This window comes from Lepisma saccharinum, chromosome 2 (genome assembly GCF_977018435.1).
Source record: "Lepisma saccharinum chromosome 2, izLepSacc3.1, whole genome shotgun sequence".
Taxonomy (NCBI): domain Eukaryota; kingdom Metazoa; phylum Arthropoda; class Insecta; order Zygentoma; family Lepismatidae; genus Lepisma; species Lepisma saccharinum.
In genome coordinates this window covers 59,696,379-59,718,747 of record NC_139230.1, presented here as the reverse complement: position 1 = coordinate 59,718,747, position 22,369 = coordinate 59,696,379, and the positions used below count along the sequence as shown (strand labels likewise).

General features: G+C 36.3%; 1 protein-coding gene across 1 annotated transcript in view; it reads right to left on the bottom strand.

Moving 5' to 3' along the window:
- Positions 1–454: 454 nt before the first annotated feature.
- The window catches only part of LOC145984438 (prolyl 4-hydroxylase subunit alpha-2-like), a 75,325-nt gene continuing 53,410 nt past the window's right edge, over positions 455–22,369 (bottom strand). The window contains exons 3-11 of the mRNA XM_083118102.1: positions 19,077–19,219; positions 14,954–15,133; positions 11,491–11,651; positions 9,832–10,038; positions 6,995–7,233; positions 4,941–5,049; positions 3,212–3,346; positions 1,301–1,466; positions 455–591 (exon numbers count right to left, since the gene is read on the bottom strand). Coding sequence (XP_082974228.1) covers positions 506–591; positions 1,301–1,466; positions 3,212–3,346; positions 4,941–5,049; positions 6,995–7,233; positions 9,832–10,038; positions 11,491–11,651; positions 14,954–15,133; positions 19,077–19,219 — 1,426 coding nt within the window. The 3' untranslated portion in view covers positions 455–505. The remainder of the gene's footprint in view (positions 592–1,300; positions 1,467–3,211; positions 3,347–4,940; positions 5,050–6,994; positions 7,234–9,831; positions 10,039–11,490; positions 11,652–14,953; positions 15,134–19,076; positions 19,220–22,369) is intronic.

Genomic DNA, 22,369 nt, shown 5'->3' with positions numbered 1-22,369 from the left:
AAAAATGAAGGGAAAAGAGCGTGAGATTAAAAGTCCAACCACATTCTATATGGAAGTAATTGTGTTTAGCCTTTTAGGTGAAAGTGAAGTTGGAAAGTGAAAGTCACCTGCTAGAAAGTTCCAAACAACTTTCTAAATAGTCTGGAGGGAGTAATGTTTGTGTATATAAAATGCCCTGTTTTTGTATCTTGTTACTTTTGTACTTGATACAGAGTCTGAAGAAGACCTTGCTAGAAGGTTGAAACGTTACGTTTAGTTTATGTTTTTAATAAAATAAATTACTGCCTTGGTCAGCATATTTAGTTTTTCATAATCATGGAAACAAGGCTTAATGGTGTTACAACTGGAGAAGGATTTTATGGAAGGTAGGTTGGACTTGAATTTAAAAAGAAACTGCTTAACATTGTATTCTAAAATTAATCTTCTGTTTTAATTTGTTACAATTTCATTTGTGTGGAAGACAGATAACCGGAAGAAAGACCCTTCTTAACTTGTTGAACTTTTCTTATGGAAGTACGAATCTTGCCATTTGATTGCTTGCACAAGGAAATTTAATCATTTGGTCATAAAATCGAATCCACTTGTTAGCAACTGAAATAAATAAATAAAAGTACATTAAACATACTAATAAAACGTACATAAAAATACCCAGAAAACTATAATTGATTGATTGATTTACTGATCGATTTACTTCATTTTACTTAGATTTTCTGCCACTTTTAGCTAATCGCGAAGATGGGGATGAATTGTGATGAGATGGATGAAGGGACGACCACAAACACACATGGACAGCACACAGCACGTTTTACACAGCAAAGCAAACCAATCATTCCAGAACCCTTAATTTTTCACAAAGTTGCATTAAATATTACCACACGGTAGTCGACTTTGGATTGACTTTCTCTACAATTTAAATAAATACAACGTTAAATTGTACAACAATTGTATAGCATTATATTTGATAGAAACAATAACAGTAAAGTGGTACAAGCAATTTATGTGAAGAAAAGAGAACACACTTTTTCCCTATCTCTCTCTCTCTCTCTCTCTCTCTCTCTATCTATCTATCTATCTATATATATATATATATATATATATATATATATATATATATATATATGCAAACCTACACACACACACATATATATATGGGTGTGTGGGTCCAGGGTTCGATACCCGGTGGAGGCACAAGTGGTTCGGATCCCATTATAAACTGTAGGTCCAGTCCCGATTAGCCTTACTGTGCATAAAGTGCGCGCGAGAAAGAGAACTCCTACGAGAGGGTTTTATATGAACTTACTCCACTTTGAACCATGTATGACAGGGCAGCCTCCGTGGAAGGTGTCTGCATCGGTCATTCCGTTCCGCAGAAGATTCCACCAGAAGACAGCTGCTCCCAACTGCGGTTGAATGGACACGCCAGCTCTTGGGAACACAGTGTCTCCCCCAGCTTCTACTTCAGAGAGCTGCAATAATGAACAATATATTTCATTAGGTAGTACAATTCAGTAATAAGCTGAACAGTCTCTCCTCACCTAGTGCATGTACGTACTCTTGAGTGCATTTATTCGTTTATTTTTGTAATTTGATTACATTGTGTCATGTTTCTATCTCGTTGGTTATATTGTATTATAATACATAACATTATATTATTTTTCTGTCTCTTTAGGCTAATCGAGATGAAAAGGATTAATGATAAAGGGACGTTCATAAAGACACGCCTATGTCCACGTGAGGTCTCTAACCAGGGATCACACGGTGGAGGCACATGACACAGTAGATCCGATCCCACTTTAAACTGTAGGTCCAGTCCAGATTGGCTTTCTGTGCATAAAGTAGACTTAAATCAACAATTCAAACTCAATTCAAATTCTAACCAGGGATCGTCGGTGCTCAACGCACTCTGCCACCGTGGAGACTCAGCCTTAGGCGTACTGATAAATTGGAGATAGGACATAAACAATGCATGTTTGGTCATGGCTCGAACCTGGAACCTCTTGCTTCGCAGCACATTACGTTGATACACCACCAATGTGGCAGGCTGCGTTTATGTATTGTTTGCATATATGTGTTATGTACGTACATTAATGTTTCTTTAGGAGTGCACTTTAAGCACTTTGGTATTTCATAGTTGGCTGCTTTTTCACGAGATCTGAATTGGCCCTCGGTTCATTTGATTAAAGGGCTCAACACCGACTTTAAAAAGATATTGAAATATCCACAAAATACGAAACATATACCTTCAATTAGTTTTTCTCACTGGAATGTTTTACACAATACATCTATATTTGTGCTTCTCTTATTTTACGTCACTTTCTCTCCTCTTTAGCTTAATCATGACGTTGAGGATGAATTAAGAAATTGACGAAGGGGCATTTACAAAAGCCAGGACATTCGGTGATCGGCGTTTCTCGGAAAAAAAATATGTGTTGTACAAAAGAAACAATGTAAATCCTTTCCACATGTAACTAAATTATAATAAATTAGGTAAAAAAAAAGGTAAAGTTCTCCCCTGTGCATAGCAGCTTCCAACGTTGGAAACGTTCCCGGATATGAACCTGCCGGGAATCGAACCTGGGACCTTAAGCATGGTAGTCAGACGCGTTACCGACTGAGCCACCGCGGCCAATAAATTAGAAGGCGTTTTATTTATCACATATAATACTATACATGGCTACGGGTTCTATAAAATGTAAAAGTTTGGGCAGTTGCCTGGAGACTTTAAGTTTTGAGAGACAGAGATTATACAGATATCATGTTCTGAACTTTCGAGTATGTGTGATCAACTTAATTTCTATTATATTTGTTTATCATTCTGCTCGAATTTTAAATTTCAAACTGTGTTGTATTTTTTTGCAGGGTGACCTAAAAAAATGTGTCCGACATGCTGACAACTTGAAACTGTCGGTTACCTTTTTCTTGGACCATTCTGCATTTTCTTCTTTCATGTCCTTTTGCTGTTTATTCTAAAAAGGCAGGATAGCGTCGTAAAATAAGAATACAATGCAAATTTTGCAACGGTGGTAGAAGGTTATAAAGGCAAACACTAAAACCACCAACCTTTAGTCGCGAGATCATGAGCCGATCATTCATCTCACTCGGACATCGAATATTATCTGATTTCATAGTTGACACTACAATTTATTGAAGCAGCAATAATACACATATTCAAATGTTACTTTTTATGTGCAATTAACTTTTTAATACTTACATATATCATAAATGTGGCTATTCTGTCTCCTGTTGCTGCAGTATAGTTATCTACTTTCTGGCAACTATTCGATGTATTCCAAAGCATAACATCCGTGTGAGGATAGTAGGCTCCCCCTATCCCATAATTGGCTACCTGCAATAATGGTTAATTGGATAGATGAGAAGTTTGGGTATTTGCCACAACGGAATGTAAGTGTTCATTGTCCTGAAATTAATTCGACAAGAGTTTCAAAATTGGAACATTATTTTGAAATAAAAAGCAAAAAAAGAAATTTTGTTGTCTTTCTGAAATTAGTTAGCTTTGAACTAACAAAAATTAAGATTATGAAATGTGTGTTACAAAACTTCCTACTTATTACAGGCTTCATATTTAGTTTTTAGAAAAAAAATTATGAAGAATGCACAATAAATGAAGATAATAAATAATAATAATGGTAAATGAATATTAAAATATTTTCATTTTTTAAAAAATATTTTTATTGTAATGTAACGTAACCTACGATATTTGCGAAGTGTTGGCTGACATATTCTCCACAATAAATCTACGTTAAATGTCAACGTGAAGTATGGTGAGAAAGTGTCTGGTCTATGTCACACGACCAATTTTAATGAACGCAACATAAAAGTGGAAATATACACTCTTGCATATTTTAATCTTCATATTTTAGCACTGACGGGAGTGGTATTCCTTTTAAATGGTGTAAATTAGCAAAAATAAGAAAATATATTTCTTTGACTATCGTTTGAATCACGGTCAAGTATCTCAGAAATTACTACAGAAATTAGGGATTCTTGCCACTATTTCTTCTCCTTCTCCAGTATACACGAGAATTATTGTCACGTGTTCATTTATTTAATTGATGGATTTTCTGCACTTTGGGCTAATCGTAAATCTGGGGATGAGTTATAATTTATATTAAAATAACATAACCTGTAGCTCTACAATTCCGGAAGGGCTTTCTTCCGACTGCCAGTCCCCCCCCCCCCCACACACACACAATCCTACCTAGAGGTGTGAAGATCTTCAACCGGTAATGGGGTGACGTGGAGTCAGCATGTCGAACCCTCAGTCGTTGTAGGATATTTCCCAGACCGGGTGATGCTACTCACTCGTAGCTCCCCAAATTCCTCACGATGGTGGGTTGCCACCGGTCCTATACACAGGCCGAAACCCCAGAGACTGAACCCAGGCGGACTCGAACTCATGCCGTCCCGCAGTCGGAGTCCAAAGCACAGCGCCTTAGACCGCATGACCACGGAAGAGGGCTTATAGTTTATATTATAGTTTAGTTTATTTAGTTGGTTAGTTGAGTTATAGTTTCACTATTACATAGTGAATAATTGATGAAGGAACACTCACGAAGAACACCCATTCCCAGGCAGGGATTCGAACCTCGTGTCAGTGCGTTGTGCTAACCACTCCGCTACGGAGGCCGGTTTTGTCATTTATTTACGAGAAGTGGTCAGTGCTGAGGATGTTGTACTGCATCATGTATATGCAGATCGAACTTACTCTACATTTATTTAATTCTTCACAAAGTTTTTTCTCAACATTCGTGCTATCAATGATTTTTCATTCCAAATAAGTTCCCGAGTTTGCAGCTTGCAGCTTGTCCATCAACTAGCACAACAACGCGTGGAAACGGCACAACAAAACACGAAGTTAAACACAAAGAAACATGTACATCATAAATCGTTCTAGTGTCAATTGTTTATACAAAACCTACCTGGTAATTCTCACCTGCAGTGGGTTGAATGCAGTTAAGCCCGGTGACCAATTCTATACGCTGAGAGGTTCTTTGGACAGCAGGATGATCACGTTCTCGAATCCAGCTTCTGAAAGACAGTATGTATATCAATCGCTGAATCTACATGCACATAAAATCACAAATATTTATTCTTTACAGCCAAAGATAACTGTAACTTGTGTTTCTACTTCGCTTTCTTTGCTATCAGATACTACTTAACCAGAGTGCGATTGTAAGGTCTCCACGAGTCATCCCAACATCCTTTTCTCTCCAGTACTTGGTTGTCTTATAAACATGAAAAAGCAACATTCTAACATCTATGGATGGGTAGAACATTACATTTATTGCTTCATTATCACATACTACATAACCTTTAATAATTTAATTAGTTATTTTGCATCGTTCTTCTACATTTTTGATTAATCGCAACGATGAATGAACTGAAGAAACAAACACCCAAACTTTCCAAATAAAAACTCTTAACCATAGACTACAATGTAACTATTAGACTAACGAGGCACAAACTTGCTATACTAGAATAATTAGAATATCTTACAGATATACTGAATATGTTATACTGAACAGTGGTTGCTGGTTCATGCCGAATTAGATTTGTACTGGTACTACTCTTCGCCTCTTTATACGTATAAACCCTGACCTACTTATTTTCCTATATTGTTATGCTTTTAATTAATTGAAACAATGCATTGGCATCACAGAGCTGTAATATCTAAAAAAAGAAATTAGATTGTGAAGAATTATGATTTCTACGCTCATTGGCTTGCATTGATATAGTCTTCTGTACATTTGTTTATATTTTTATTTTATATTTTACTAACTATACTCTGTCCCGTGATCTCTAGAGCAAGGCCGCGCATAGAGTCAGAGAAGGGGGAGGAATCGAGTGACCAGAGCGAAGCAGTACACGCTCTTGCGAAGGCTGGTAACCGAAGTCGCTTTCCTCCATCCACGCAATCCCAATCCCTCACACGTGTTCATATCGTGGAGCCGTCTCGCGTCATTATTTGCGCAGAGACTTGTTTTCGTTCGCTTGCTCCAAAGATATCCGGGACAGAGTATACAATGAAGTAAATTCTATTCAATACTGAAGTTTCATATTATCCTCAAGCCGCAAAACAGTTACTCCAGGAACGACTTCGTAAGACATGAAGAGACTCGATAACATCTAAATAATACCGTAATGAAACGTTAATCTTTTACTTGAAAATACAAAATACTGTCATAATTAGAAGGGAATTCATTTCACTTAGCTAATTATAAAATGTTAACTTAACGGTATGAATGTGTTGTATTAATTCAAACCTGCCAACCCCACACTGTCTTGTGGTAATTCATTTGTTTGTGTTTTCATGCTTGAGAATTTTGCGTAGTTTTTCTTACTTTGGAAATAAATTTTAAAAAGGTGTGAGATTTGTACATTTGTTATATTATCGAATCTCATCATACATGTTATGTATTTTATGATAAACAATTGATGAGTTGGATTAATTGCGTGTGTATATCTTGAATGCATCAATCTATGATGAAAGAAATTGTAACCTATAATTGGTTGATTGGTTTGGTTTGTTTTTACTTCTCTCTTATGGCACTTTTGGCTAATCGCGAAGATGAGGATGAATGGTGATAAGCTGAAATTGATGCTGGGACACTCATAAAGAATACCTATGCCCAGACCGTAATTCGAAGCAAAAACCTCTTCATAAATGATCGGCTCTCTGCAGTTACAAGGCAAGTCAACATATGTCTTCTTATAAAAGAATAAAACGGTAAATTAAATGTACTAACATTTGCCCTGTCATTTTACAAACTAAAGTATTCCCATATAGAGTAGCTAAAGACCTGTAGCCAGATTCCTGCATGCTTACAAAGATTCTACAGAGTCTACTGCTTGCTGCTCAAAATTTGTTTCCTTGGTCGCCTTGTTATTGCGCAGAACCCCTCAATCCAAATCAACAAATTATTAGTTTATTATAGTTGCCATTTCATAATGCATGATCCAAAGGATTACTCACTGTTTACTTGTTCTCAAATGCGATGCTGCCCAGTTTGATTTCCACCTGTGAAGGCTTCTATGCAAATTTGATGCGGTCAATCGTTTGAAAACTTCAACTTCACTTGGATACATAAAATCGTGGAATACAGCTATGTAGGGAATATGAGATTTCTCCTCCAGCTTCATTGGTCCTATCCAAAGATAAGGAGAGTCGTTGTGGATGAGACGACAGCGTAGTTTGGCATCTAACTTTGACGGCTGCGGGAAGGAAAGAGAAGGCAAAATAATGTTTCTTATTTAAAAGATGTAAGACGAAACTAATGCAGCTAAATATATTACCTTTGACCAAATTAGTTTCGAAATTCAATAACATAAATAAGTATTTGTATTTGTGCTTTTCTTATGTTGGGAACGCGAATGATAATTGGTAAAAAAAAAAAAAAGTAAAGTGCTCCCCTGTACATAGCACCACGCCATGAAGGCGTATAGGGGGTGTGGGGATAACGCCCCACACTTTCTTGATCCGGTCGTGAGTGGGGGTGATGTGATCAGCATCACGCCCCTGACCGCCTTTACCCCCCAGGATTTCTCCCAGGTACCCATGTTATTCGACGCTGGGTGGGCGCCGGGGCCGCTTCCAACGTTAGAAAAGTTCCCGGATTTGAACCGGCCGGGGATCGAACCCGGGACCTTTAACATGGTAGTCAGACGCGTTACCGACTGAGCCACCGCGGCTACCACGAATGATAATTAGATGAGTGGTAACTTCGAACGAACGAAACATTCGTGCAAAGGGCAGGACTACAATCCGGAATCTTCGGTGACGATATCGTGAGTCGACCATTCAACGCCCTCGGCACCGAGATGGAAGGAAGTGGTAATGCTGTCGCCTTGTAACCAAGAGGTCCTGGGTTAAATCCTCAGTGGAGGCATTTAGTAGTTGTATCCCATCCCATGTTTTTATAGTTATGTTTAGCTAGAATATAATCAGAAATAAGAGATCGAAAGAACTATGAGTATTAATAATTGCGTTCAGCTAGAATTATAATCAGAAATAACAAATAAAAATATCAAATATAGAGTTATAATGCTATGAATAGCATATCTAATTATTTTTTTAGAATATTTTAACTAGGTAAAAGGTAACACACAAACATTTCTATAAAGTTTCCAAATATTTCATTGGTAATGTAATGAGACTACAGAAGGCAATAATAATGGGAATACACTAGCAGGCAGATATAACTACATTAAGCTGTCCAAAGTAAGATGCTTAACTGCTTATTGAAAATTCAACGAAAATCCGAGGTAAAAAAACAGGAATGGTGTTTAGTAAATAAAGAAGAGATAGGAAAGAGTGTATGTGTGTGTGTGTCCCTGTGACAGATAGTGATCAGCATGTGCCGCTAAGGTAAAAAAGTAAGTGCTGAATAAGTGAGGAAGTGCTCATCAGAATGTGTTCTCATAGTAGCACAGTAGAAGCTCACGAAGTGAATAGGTGCTCCATTTTCGTATGAATAAAGTTATATCTTCCATAGTTTCCAACGTGATGATACCTCATACATACATACATACATCAACATTTTTATGACCTGGCCATATACATACACTGTCGTGCAGTTCTAATCACATGTAAATTTCTGAGAACGAGCACTCCTTTATTCATATCAAGATCTAAGCATTTGAGCAAGTCCTTACTGAAGGAGCAAGTACTCATTGTTTGTTCAGGTTCTAGGTATGTATTTTCATACTAAATGAAGTACAAGTTCTTAAAAGTTGAAAAGTGAGTGGGAGATTACAAATACACACGAGCGCGACTTTCGAACTCAACACCGAAGTTCGGGGTTTGAGTCCCGTCTTGAGTCTGGGAGTCCTTTGTGATGAGTCATTTCGCTTTATCAATTTAATTTAATCACTCATCTTCATCTTCGTAATTTTCAAAAGTGTCAGAAAAACAACGTCTAATAACAAAAATAAAAATGCAATACGAGCATTCGTGTAAGTATGTATCGTCAGGTCATTAAAATGTTGATGTATCTGTGAGTAGCAGCTAGGTAGTAGACTATGCGAGGGAGGACTTTACTCCCATGAAAATTCAGCGTATGCTCAATTCTCGAGCACCTACTCTTGCTAACGTTTGAGTGCCTTCTAATAAACGCTTACTCAATGTTATTAATACGACCATTGTACTTTAATACAGAGGAAAACAAAGCAATGATAGTAGACCCAAATTTTGCGATGCTTCTTTGCAAATCACGTTCTGTGTGGCCGTAACTCTTGGCATGATGTCAATAGACCCATTCTAAACATGCTTATTCCTTCTTTAATTATGTATTTCCTGGTTATCCGGCAGATAAATTAGGCCATTTTGTCGGACATGGATTTCTATTTGTACTGGTATTAATTCAATGAAAATTCACCGATTTAGAAATAAATTGACAAGCTTAGTTAGTTGTTTTACATCAATGTATTTTGTTGCTACTTCCCGTCACATTAACCATAACAGTAAGAATGAGTTACTATGGATGAGATATCAATTACGAACAAGTGTTCTTGCAGAAAACTCTGAGGCACACCCACACACACATACTTGACTCCATGGTGTGCACTATTGTTCATGGACACAAAATAGAAAATCAATGGATGGCTTCAGAAGGTGCAGGTTAAACAGAAGCGCATCGTGCAATTAAAGGAAGGTAGCATGCCTGGAGTCCAAAATACATTTCCAACTCGTTAGCAATTCTCGTCACACGATTCCTTTAGGGAAATAAGAAGAGACGTGTCAGGAATCGTGTTTTTTTTTATGTTGCAATTACAATGCAATTAGTTCGCCTTTATGACAAAATCTATTCTTACACGTAGACGTTCCCTCCGGCAAAGTCTGTTAAATACTTCGCGCATCTGATGCTCGGGAACATCTTTAAACAACTGCAACTTGTATTTCTTCTTCGATTTCTTTGCATTCAGGTACTTCTTCTTCTTGGCCAGAGTTCCATTAAATGGTCTGGAAAAGGTTCTCCATGAGTTACCCCAACATCCTTTTCTCTCCAGTACTTCGTCGTGCTGTAAACATGAATAAAAACATTCAAGGACTTTAATGTAATGTTTCTTACATGGATGGATACAGAATTGAGTATATTTTTATATTCTACATATGCGTTAGTGACTTAATTAGTTATATTATGTCGTTTTCTATAGTTTTAGATTAATCCCAACGACGACGATGAATGAACTAAAGAAATGTCTACACTTCTTAAATATAAAACCACGACCACAGACTTTAACGTAACTGTTAGGCTAACGAGGTAATTAAACTTGCTAAATTAGAATGTTAAGTATGTACTAGCAATTTTAAAACCAAACCAGGAGTCTTAAAGTTCAATTGAAATACTGATCTACGAAGAAAGGCCACTATAATCTGGCTGGGATCTAAATGTTCGACCCCTGATTCTTTCTTTTCTTCATATTCACACCATAACTCGAACCTGAGGCCGACAGTGGGGAGATCTTGAGTCTAGAGCTCAACGTGCTGGGCCAAAGACGCGAGAAAAAATTATGGAATGGACAGAGCAGATGCACATCTATGTCTAGGTAAATGTCTAGCTGCGATTTGAATACAGAATTACCTAGGATGAAAGTGATCCATGCAAAAGAGTTTTAAACTGATGAGATGATTAAAGCAAAATATTTTTAACAAAAAAAACTGTCATGGTTCGAAATATGGTATGTATACGTACAGTATTTCATTAGTTTACTGAAAGATCATTGCAAAGATTTGGAAATAGATATGTGATATTTCAATTCATTGAAATTCATTGCTTATCATTTTGAGTGAATAAATTATGCATTAGCAAATTTAATGACGACTGATATGTATGTATTTCACTACTCGTTTAAAAGTTTACGATCTAGATGTTGGTAAAAAATAGCTTAAATGAATTAAGAGGAAACAAAATCAAGCAAATACTCACGTGCAAATTTGAAAAACGAACAACTTTTACCTAGATATCTGGCATAAAAAATTCATAGGGTCTCATTTTTATCTGTTTAATGCCATTGCTGGTAAGAAATACTTATTTTTCTGGTAGACTAAATAGCTTGAAATCTAACAGGCATTTTTCTTGTATTAAACTGAAAAGCAAACGTCCCAACTTTAAGGGAGAGAGGGGAGAAGAACACTTTCTTAATAGCGCACAATCGTATTTCAATTTCATCTTATTTATAATAATCTATGGATTTTTATCACACTTGAGTGCAATACATCAGTATATTACAATGTTTAAATAGGCTAATGACCTAGCGCGTTAAGTGCTCGACTTTGAATTTCGCTACCGAAGTTCCCGGATTCGAGTCCCGGTCTACGCGTTCTTTGTTGAGTATCCCTTCATCAATTTCATCTAATCATTACTCATCTTTGTATTCCCGATTAGCCAAAAGGACGGAAAATCTACAATAAATGACGAAAATACAATGCCCATAAGCATAATAAATATTTTTTTTTAAAAATTTGCTCACCACTCTGTAAGAAGTTTGAAGAAATGGTCTGATTTCTGTAGCATTTGCGGTTGAGTTACCTTCTGTATTAGCTCTATTAACAGCCATTTCTAGCCAGTCAATGGCTTTATCGAAGAGGCCTCTATTGAAAGCGTGCTTCCCAATAAACAAACAGTCCCTAGCTGGAAAATGAAAACACTTAGTTTATTTAAGGACACACATACATGGCATAACCACACACCACCACACAAGTAGTTTAAAAGAAAGTTAATTAAATAATATTTACATTATCTTACATTTGATTCTGAAGTTGTTACATCAATTTTGCTCATTTTAATGTGGAATTATTTTATCAAGTACCTATATATTTATTTTGCATTATATTACTATTCACCAAAACAGCTAAGCTGGATATATTTAGACAAGTAAGTGATAAAAAGTACTCTGTCATGTGACTTCAAAATTGCAATACATGATGCAAAAAGAATAAAATTTTGTAGACCGTTCATCATCTTTGTAGATTTTGTTGACAAGATAGTACATGCTGCCGAGTTCCTAGATGTGCTTTTAACTCATGCAAGTTATTGTTTTGTTTTTACAGGTTAACATACAGGCTAAACAAATAATAAACAATAATAAACAAAATAAAAAGTATTGTATCGAACCACCACTTGCATAATTTAGACTAGACAAAAAAGGATCCATCTTCAAACAGCTGGAATGGGAAGAGATAACTCTTATCCTGTTTACCGTGATTATTAATCTTTCGATAATACAAATACATAAAAGCTATGTCGAAAGTCAAATTTAATGGTTGAATTTTCTGTTAGGTGAATCACCTCTTTAGGAGAGTTTATGGGGTTATATTTTTCTAAAAATAAAAAAAATATATATATTAAAAAATATGAAACTGGCAAGTTAAAGCGTTGTTCGAATTCTTTCATCGCTGGATTTTGTCGACAACAAATAGAGTTTCTAGAAAGCCGTAGAACATTCCAATTAGAATAATTATAACAATAAATTTCATAAATATGGCTAAGAAAATAATAATTCTCGTTCTGAACATGAAAGAAATTGGTACGGTTTGAAGACAACACAGATCGTGTATAATTTTAAAAAATAACGTTGATATCAAAAGCTTCAAAAGAGGAGCTCCCACGCCTTTGACATAATTGAAAACAGAATTTTTTCAACCTACAGATTACATTATGTTTGTGGATACGCTCATATATTGTTAACGCGTTAGAACAGAAAAAATATAATCGTTCCTTTTACATTGGTGCTAGTAACACCTGGAGCACTCGTAAATCATCCCAGATATTTGTTCAACCTTAACGGCGCGTCATGTGTATTTCGTAAGCATTTCAGCAAGCACGGTGGAAATCTATAAATCATAAGTTTCTTGTGACCATAAGCTCAACATGCAAGGTCGATAATGTCAGTCGAGTAAAAAGCTCCCGTTTGTTTCTCGGGTTTGCTATTCAGTTCTGGATTCAGATCTCCCGCAGGACAGCCTTGGCGTTCGTGAGGTGCAACAAATTGCTTCTGAGCAGTGACGTGTCCAGGGACGGATATATATCGCCCAGTTGCACAGTGGGACGAATTGTCCAGAAATTGGGACAAAGGGTCCATATGTAACAGTGGTATCTGTCACAAGAGATCATCTGTGTGTGAAATCCGCAATGCAATGCTGCATGGTTGAAAATGTAAGTCATTTTTAAAGAAGTAATCTCATTACTAATTCTTTGATTGCTGTTACATGTTACTTTGATGTACAGAATTTATTTTTGGAGTATAAAGTTATTTTAAAAGTTTTTTTTTATTTCTTATTTCTTATTAGACACATAATTTAGTTTTAAGTATGTTCCACAATGTAGAATGTTTCCTAGAATTTTGTACATCTTAAAAACCCTATAGCGCTCAGGTGTTAATTGGGCCCTGGCTTACCTACCGACTGCTGGCCTCCCTCACACGCGGGCCACCAGGGAGCGTGGAGATCTGCAGCAAGGTTAGGTGGACGGGTGGTCGACCCGACCAACCCCCAGCCGTTGTAGGTCTTCGCGACCGGATTACGCTTACTCACTCCGAGCTCACCAATTTCCTCACGATGGTATACACAGGCCGAAAATTCCTGGAGATTGAACCCGGGATCGAACTCATGCCGTTCCGCAGCCGCCGTCCAAGGCAAGGTGCCTTAGACCGCACGGCCACGGAGGAGGACTTTTGTACATCTTAGGTTGACGAAATGTCCTAAGACCGCGTATGACTGCCACGCGGGAGATTCCCGGTGTGGGTGTTCTGAGGTCGGATTTTTTCCGGCCTTGTTCCCGCATAAACCTGCTCTGGGGTTCACCCAGCGTCAAATCGAAGGGTACCTGGGGCCAACCCTGGGGTGTAAAGGCGGCTGAAGCATGGTGCTAATCACATTACCACCAAAATGAACAAGATCGAGAATGTCCTAAATGTGCCTTCATGGCACGGTACTGTATGCACGGCGAACTTTGCCTTTTATTGCATATGGAAATTCGCAGAAAATACCTTGATCCTTCACATTATTTTTCTAAAATACCTAATAAGAATACTAAATATACGTAAATTATAATATACACAAATTGTCCCCTGTGCATTGTATATCTTATGGGTTGTGGATGCAGGGCTCCACACATCTTCGATCTCCACCATAGTGGAAGTGATGGTATGAACAGCTGATCCAGCAGCCTTATTGCCTACAGGTAGCCATTGATGATAGGCTGGGCTAGCTCGTTTCACTTATATACTACACGCACACTCTCACACACATTTATATATTTTTCTAGAGATATGGAACTGTTGTTATTTTCTGTGAAATAATTAGCATCGTTCGCGTTTCCACATCTTCACCTTTGTTAACACTGTTAAGTGTAATTTTTAGTAAGCAGTTCTGATACATTATATGTTGAACGCATTTGTCTCTGTCCAAAAATGCCTGATTTGTTCCATTTTTGTATTGGATTGTTCGATACTGTTGAAATTTTCTTGTTGCAGACTCAGTATGCACAGTCCTTTGAAGACATGTGAAAGAACGAAGACTGTGCAAGAGCTGCTGTAAGTGCTTGGAAATTTACAAAATTTGGAAGATTCAGACCTCCGGAGGGGACAGACCTTCATTCACTGAGAAAAGAAGGGATTCTGTGTCTTGTAAGAGAAGAGTGACATTGAAAATGTATTCTTTATTCTCGGTCCCTCATTAGCTTCTAGCTGGAAACTAATTAGAAAGTGAACAGAGCTTTCCCACGAGCAAGAGATCGAATACCGAAATCGATTCCTTTCTTCTCCTTTCGTAACTTTTCTTTACAATCTCCCCTGTGAAAGACATTTTGTAACAAGGCTTTGAATGAACACAGGTTCGTTCTTTTTTGTAGAAGATGTACGAGAGCTTCTATACAATCAATATATTAAAAATTGCAGAAAATATGAAAAAACAAAGAAAAAAACTAATGCTTACCAGTTAACCAGTGATGGCTTTTGAAAGTTCTGCTGCCTATCATATGAATTTCTCCTTGAACAAACTTTGAAAGGTTAAAGGAGTAAGTATCTTGAAGAATTAGGAGAGAACTAGCAGCTCCAGAAAAATCCTCAAAAGTAGGATAGTTTAAGACGCTTTTCTCGATTGTATGCAGGAGATCTGAAATTTTTAAAATATGGGTTAATTTACCAAATGTTTTATAGTGATAAATATAATAACCCGTGGCCCAACAGCCCAGGAGGGCCAAGGCCTACCTACTGCCTGCCGGCCTCACTCCCAACTGCCGAGGTGGGAGATCATCCAACCGGTTACTGGGTGACGTGTGGTCAGCACGACGAACCCCCAGTCATTGTTGCACAGTGATAAATAGGGGTAATAAAATGAACATAAAAAGAGTTGAAGACAAACAACATCATGTCAACTTCTTGAGAACTTTTTCATGGTAACTTCAGTGCATTCCATTTATAATGTCTATGAATTTTATCTCTACATTTATGAAAATAATAACAAATTATCATTAATTTTACCGAAAAACTGATATGACTAAATCGTGTGCTACCGATAGAGTACTATTGTGTGCTTCATTCCTAAAATACATCTCTCTCTCTCTCTCTCTCTCTCTCTCTCTCTCTCTCTCTCTCTCTCTCTCTCTCTCTCTCTCTCTCTCTCATCATGTGACAGTTTTCTTCAGCCGAAAATTGTGAAGTTTCATCTGAAGAAGACCCTGTTAGAGGGTGGAAACGTTACGTTTTTAGTGTATATATTTTTTATACTATAAAAATTTTGCCTTGGTCAGTATTTTAATGTTAAGATATGTGGTTATTGTAATCAATTGCGCCGGCTTTTATTGTTTCATATTGTGCCATAATAAATATAACATATTTTATTTATTTTAATGAGGTTTCTTTGTATCGTGTGAGTATTGATTGTTCCTTAATGCAGTTTTATAATTAAAAGTTATCACAAAAACGTAATACTGCACAAAATACACATATTTTCCTATTTGACTTTTGTTTTATGTCCACCTTTATGCACAGATAGGCTAATTGGGACTGAATCAACAGTTTAAAAGTGGGATACGAAGTACTATGTGCCTCAACCGAGTATCGAACCTGGGACCTCTAGATGACAAGGCGAAGTTATCACTATGCTATCGGGGAGGCGACCTTCCAATTTGATTTGTTTCCGATTTTGGAAAGCAGGAACTTATAACGCTTGTTATACTTATATTTTCACCATTATTTGCAAAAAGGAAACCCAGAACTAATGTATTTAAATGCTTTATGGACATAACTATATTGATATATTATAAAATGTTCCATAATAACACCATAATTCTGCAGTGTGTTCTTCTGTCTGGAATGGAGTCCCATCACAGAAATGTCAAAAATATATGTTCTTTGAATAATATGTATGCTTTCTTGGAATTCACAACTTGTGAAAATGGATTAAGAGGATTTTGATCATTTTAGAGAGAGATAAGATTCTCCTATCATTCCTCTTCATTTCAATAATGCAGAAACAAAGTACGCTTAAATAATAAGCCTTATTTGAAATGTTGATTTTTAGATTACACATAAATATAATACGTTCATGTGATAATAAGACTACATTAATATTTGAGATATGAAGCTTTTAATTTATCAACAGTAGTATTTCATCTATGTGATGTTTGTAAAAATAAAAACAATTTGGGAAGTTCAGAAGTATTTCAGCAGTATATAAGTTGAAATTCTCTTCACAAGATAATTGATTGTTTCCTGGTGCTTGTCTTCTCATCCTTTCAACTTCCTCGTTTCACATAATCTTGATGTAAAAAACGTGACAATAAATCAGTTTAATAGTTGCGTTATCAAACCCATGCTGAGTTAGGACTTGGAGATTATCGGAAGTTTCTCACGGTTAAATGGAAATACTTTTGTAACCGAACCGATTGTGTTTATGCAGTATGAGTTTATACTGTTCGTAGTAACTTAACTTATCATCCTTAATATTATCTCTTAGAATCTGGTGTAATTGGAATTAAAACGGTAAGTAGACATGTTTTACGATTTAATTGTCTTATGCACAGGGAAACAACTTCTACCAATTCACAATGCTGGGAAAATAAACTGAATTGTAACAGTAGAAAGACAAGGTAAGGAAACATATTTCATTGGAATATATTTTGATAAGTGTCACAAGGATGAAGTATTTATTCTACATTGTAACTGACTCTCTTTTTATCTGTCCATCTATAAGTATTCTACTATCTACCGTAACCAATTAATAGCTTTGGATAGAATTGCTTGCAGTAAAAATACCAATGGTATTTATCTACCTCAAATTACACCTGACTGAAAATTCAACAAATGAATTATATACTGGTTCCAACTCATTTGAAAACTATCGTCTACTACAATAACCTCTTCCTTAACATTATAAATTAAAATTATATTATTGTCAACATCCATTACTGACGTCAATGGCGAGTGGTTAGTGCAGCAGCAGCACGTACGATACTAGGAGTCGTGGGTTCGAATACTGCTTAAAGCATAAATGTATGTGATGAGAAAGTCAGAAATAAAGTACAAATATTTAAAACAGGAGTGATATAAAGTGATAAAAAATTAAATAAAAAAACTGATAAGTGCAGGGTACTACAAGACCAGAGTTTCTAGGTCCGTTCAGCCTCTTCCGTCGTCTATTTTATCATTTCACCATTACTTTTAACAGAGATGGATAAAAATGTGACAAAATATAGCCAAATGTTCATATATATATATATATATATATGAATGCTGAGTGAATACAAGCATCAAGCACGCAGATCAATTTTTTGCTGTTTACATAAATGAATTTTTAAGAACTTCTTTTGTTAACGATATATTAAACCTTGTGGGGAAGGTAGTAATATAACAATGAGTGCTAGAAAAAATTCTCCAGGATATTTGGGGAAAATATCCTCTTTAAGAGCACCATCCTTGCATTCCATTCTTGTTGAATTTGCTTTTAATTCTACTTTATGCACAGAAAGACTAATCGGGAGTGGATCTACAGTTTAAAGAGGAACCCGAGCGACTACGTGTCTCCACCGGGTATCAAACGTGAGACCTCTTCACTACATGGCGTTTTTGCCATCGGGGAGACCCTTGCATTCGATTCAGATGAATCACGGATACGTGTCCGCAATATGTATGCATAATTTATCCGGGAACTAACATATAGTCATGGGCATGAAACTGAAGAGATTCAAGATCATAGTTTTTATTTAGTTTAGTGCAAGTTAATACATTGACAGTATTTGTGTAAAATTATTAAAAAAAGGATTTCGCAAATTTATAACTAATAATTCTCACTTCATTATATATATAATGCAAAGCATCGAAATGTTTTAAAATTCGGCTTTCACACCAACAAAAATGCTTTTGCTTCACATAATTAAGTCAATTAAGCGCAGATTAAAGCAATGATAATCTCGAAGGTTTGTCGTTACAAAAGAAAACCCCTCCTGCAATAAAATAAAAGAGTTAACTTATGTACAGAAAATGCAGTCCATGTGGCGTTTCAAAATTATCGATATATTGTCAAGATAACAATTCTTGTTAACCGTGAGATTATATCCTCCTGTAGCAATAATATATTCGAATATATTATTATAATAAATATAGAATGCTAGATCAATAAAAGAGGGTCAGTGTAATCTCAGTAACTTTATAATACAGTTTAGGCTTCACATATACAAAAAGGGTGCTCCTTCAACGTAGTGCACCCAATAGTCAACCTCACTTCCACGTAGTACAGCCTGGACTGCAGACTAATGAGGCCTGGCGACTGGCCCCATGTCCAGTATAATTCTGTGTCGTCCTGTGTTTTGTCCTTATTTGTGCTGAGCGCTCTTTTTAGCCTCAGCTTTTAACCAAGGTAAGGAAATTTTAGTTTTGAGACACGCTTTTATTTTTGTTATGATAAGGGGCTGGACCCCGTATAGTGTGACGGGTGCAAAATAGCCTCAGTGCTGACGCACCCAAAATATTTAATTCAAATTCAAAAATTCAAAACATATACATAAAATAGTATTGTACACCTACAAAAGAAAGTTCATGAGTACTTGCAAACTAACCTTTTGTCTTGTTTATCTTCAACGATTTTTTCAGATCATTCCAATCAACTGTTGCGCGCTTTAATGTGTTATATGCATTGATAGGATTGCTCATATAATCTGTATCATTCTGTGGCACTTCTTGCCTGTATTGAGCAATATACCTGAAAGAAACAACAAGAAGAAAACGTTTGATATAGAGATTAAACTATTATAATTTTTTGCATGCTTACGTTTGTCAGTCTTAACTGTACAGAAAATAATTTACAATGAAATATCATTTTTTCTCCAAATAATAGTGAAGTTCAATTTGTGCATAAATATGACAATGGTACATTTTTTCTTAGAATAACTCTATGAATACAATTGAAGGGTTCGGGTGTAAAACATGGTAAGTTACATTTTGGTCATTTCTGAGTTCGTTAAGAAAAAAGGTTATTAGAAGCTATAATGTAGATAAATTGTTTCTGTGTTGTGTTTACCATTTTCAGAAGGCTTCAGTGAGTCCAATGCAAATTGTATGATATGGCAATTTCACTCGAAAATTGAAGGATGGAATATTTAACTTCGTAACTAAAAAAAATACCAAAATGTCACTTACCATGTTTTACACTCGAGCCCTTCAATTAGCATTTTAAAGTATGCAACACAGATTTTGCCTGGTAATATGGGAACAAGAAAAGTAAATTGTGGGGGACTATAATATTATTTGAAGATTGATTGATTAATTGAATTGGTGTTTTAAGTTCACTTTATGTACAGTAAAGCTAACCGGGACTGGACCTACAGTTTAAAGTAAGATCCCAACCACTATTATTTGAAGAAATTTTGCAATTAGCATAAATTATAGTCATAGTAATACGTATCATCTTAAGTACATCTTAATGTATTCTATATTTTACCATTTAATATTAACGCTTTTCTCAGGCATCTTATTTCAGAGTTAAAATAACGTGTGGTCAAAATTTGTGGTTTTGACTATCAGTCTTGCAGGGCAACTAAACTCTGCCGCGTGGACCCACATCCTGTATAATCGTCTGTGGGCTCGTTTTGTCCTTTGTTTGGCCTTACGCTTGGTTGGAGCTCCTTTACAGTCTCAGATTTTAATTAGAGTGTGGAGCTTTTATTCTCGGAGATAGTATAGTTTTAGCTGATGTCAGGGGTCTATGGCACTATACGTTTTGAAACTCACCGTGGAAGATTTTAACAAAAGTTTTAATTTTCTTGGTATTCTCCTCAAATCTGTTTTAGTTTAGGGGTTTATACTCGTATTATGTGACGAGCAAAAATTGTTTTTGTGCTGATGTGTCCATACTTTTAAAGAATTAATCAATCTCTCTCTCTCTCTCTCTCTCTCTCTCTCTCTCTCTCTCTCTCTCTCTCTCTCTCTCTTTCTTCGCACCCACACACACGCACACACACGCACACACATGCACTCAGGGTATCATTAAAATGGCGCCCGTGGACCAGAGAAACGTATAGAGCACATCACAACAAACAACTGGCCTTAATACCATATTTGTCGTTGGTATCATTTCGGTTCCACGAATATTGAAAAGGGGCTGTTTTCCCGCCTGTATACTTCTAATCCAACATAACATTTGATCGCATATGCGACGTTGCTTTCTGTCGTGAAACGGCACGTGCCAATATTGCAAGGAACACATATACAGCTAAAAATGGCATACCAACCACATTATGTACCGAAACGTCACACCTACTTTGTACGACAAAAATGTCACCACGACCAGTTGTTTGTTTGATGTATTCTGTACGTATTTATAGTCCGCGGGTGCCATTTTAATGACACCCTGTATATAATTACCAACATCTTTAGAAATTTACTATTTATTTTCAATCACCAGTTTGGTAGATTTTATCCAATAGTTACTAGTTACCAGAGGCATATTTAGAGTCTAAGATACATTAAATTGGAGGAAAAAATGTTTTCTACATCTAGAATTTAGTAATAACACGTTTTATGAACAGATGGATAAGTTGTCTGCATCGTGAAACTTCCTGTTTGAGGGAAAGCGTATAAGAGAATCCAACATGGCTGATTATTGTGTTATTTCTGTGGCATTTTGTTTTTCTTGGATACAACGTTGTTCGTGTGACCGTTTGAATTTACATTTCAGCGAGTAATTCAAAACTACAAACGAAACAAGTTTTTGCTATCAAATCCTTACTTCAACAACGCAAATAATCTTATTGGCAAGACCTCCCCAAGATGCACTGAAGAGAGCGCCGAGGTTAAAATATTCCGTATCATTGGAGTGGATTGATTTATTGTTTTAAGTCCACTTTATGCACAGTAAGGCTAATCGGGACTGAAACTACACTTTAAAGTGGAATCCGAACCACTATGTGCCTCCACCGGGAATCGAACCCGGGACCCTTTGATTACAAGGCGACGACGCTACCACTGCGCCATCGGGGAGGCCGCCTCTTTGTTCCGCAACCTCGCACCAATTGCAACGGGAAACAAGAGAACTATTAGCTTCCAGAGGACCCTTGACTTTGCCCCGCTTCGGCTTCAGTGGGTTAGCTTGCACTTGGTTACATGATTTTTATCTCAATGCCGCTTCCACCTTGTCACCCCTCTCCGCTCCGGCTCCAGTAGGCGTCCAGCTTAATTGACTTGAACCTTCTCCGAAACGTCCTCAAATGAAAATATATTGCAATAATTATCACTTAATGAGTTTTTAAAATTATTTCTTTGTGTAGGCACGGTACAACTGCAATGTAATTATGAAATGTGCGGTTCGGAGACATTTATTTATTTATTTATTATTACTTTCAACAGAGCTAAAGCCTCCAATCCAATGACAGAAGGCGTACTTCATAATAATAATAATAATAATAATGAATAGTAATTACAAAATTACAGAATTACAATACAACTACATATGCAATCCAGTCACAAATTGTATTCATTACATAACTATAGTCATACAGAACAGTTTATAATTAAAATTAAAAAAATAATAATCATAAAATCTTGAGTATAAATACAGTTATTATGTATTAACTCTCACGTATTCGAAGTTTCAGAAGTGACTCTAATGTTTTCTTGTAAGTCAAGAATGGCATTGAAAAATCTATGGAATGATTATATTAATCATAATTTCATTATACATATCACAAATTTTATTAATCGAGCAGCTCTTAAATTTTTGGGTTTTTGGAATTTTAGGTATGAAAATATTTCTACAACGTAAATTATTCTTCCTTATATTAAACTGAAGTTGTCCAAGAAATAAACTATTATCTAATATGCCGTTTACTGTTTTGTACAGGAACAATTGGTCTAA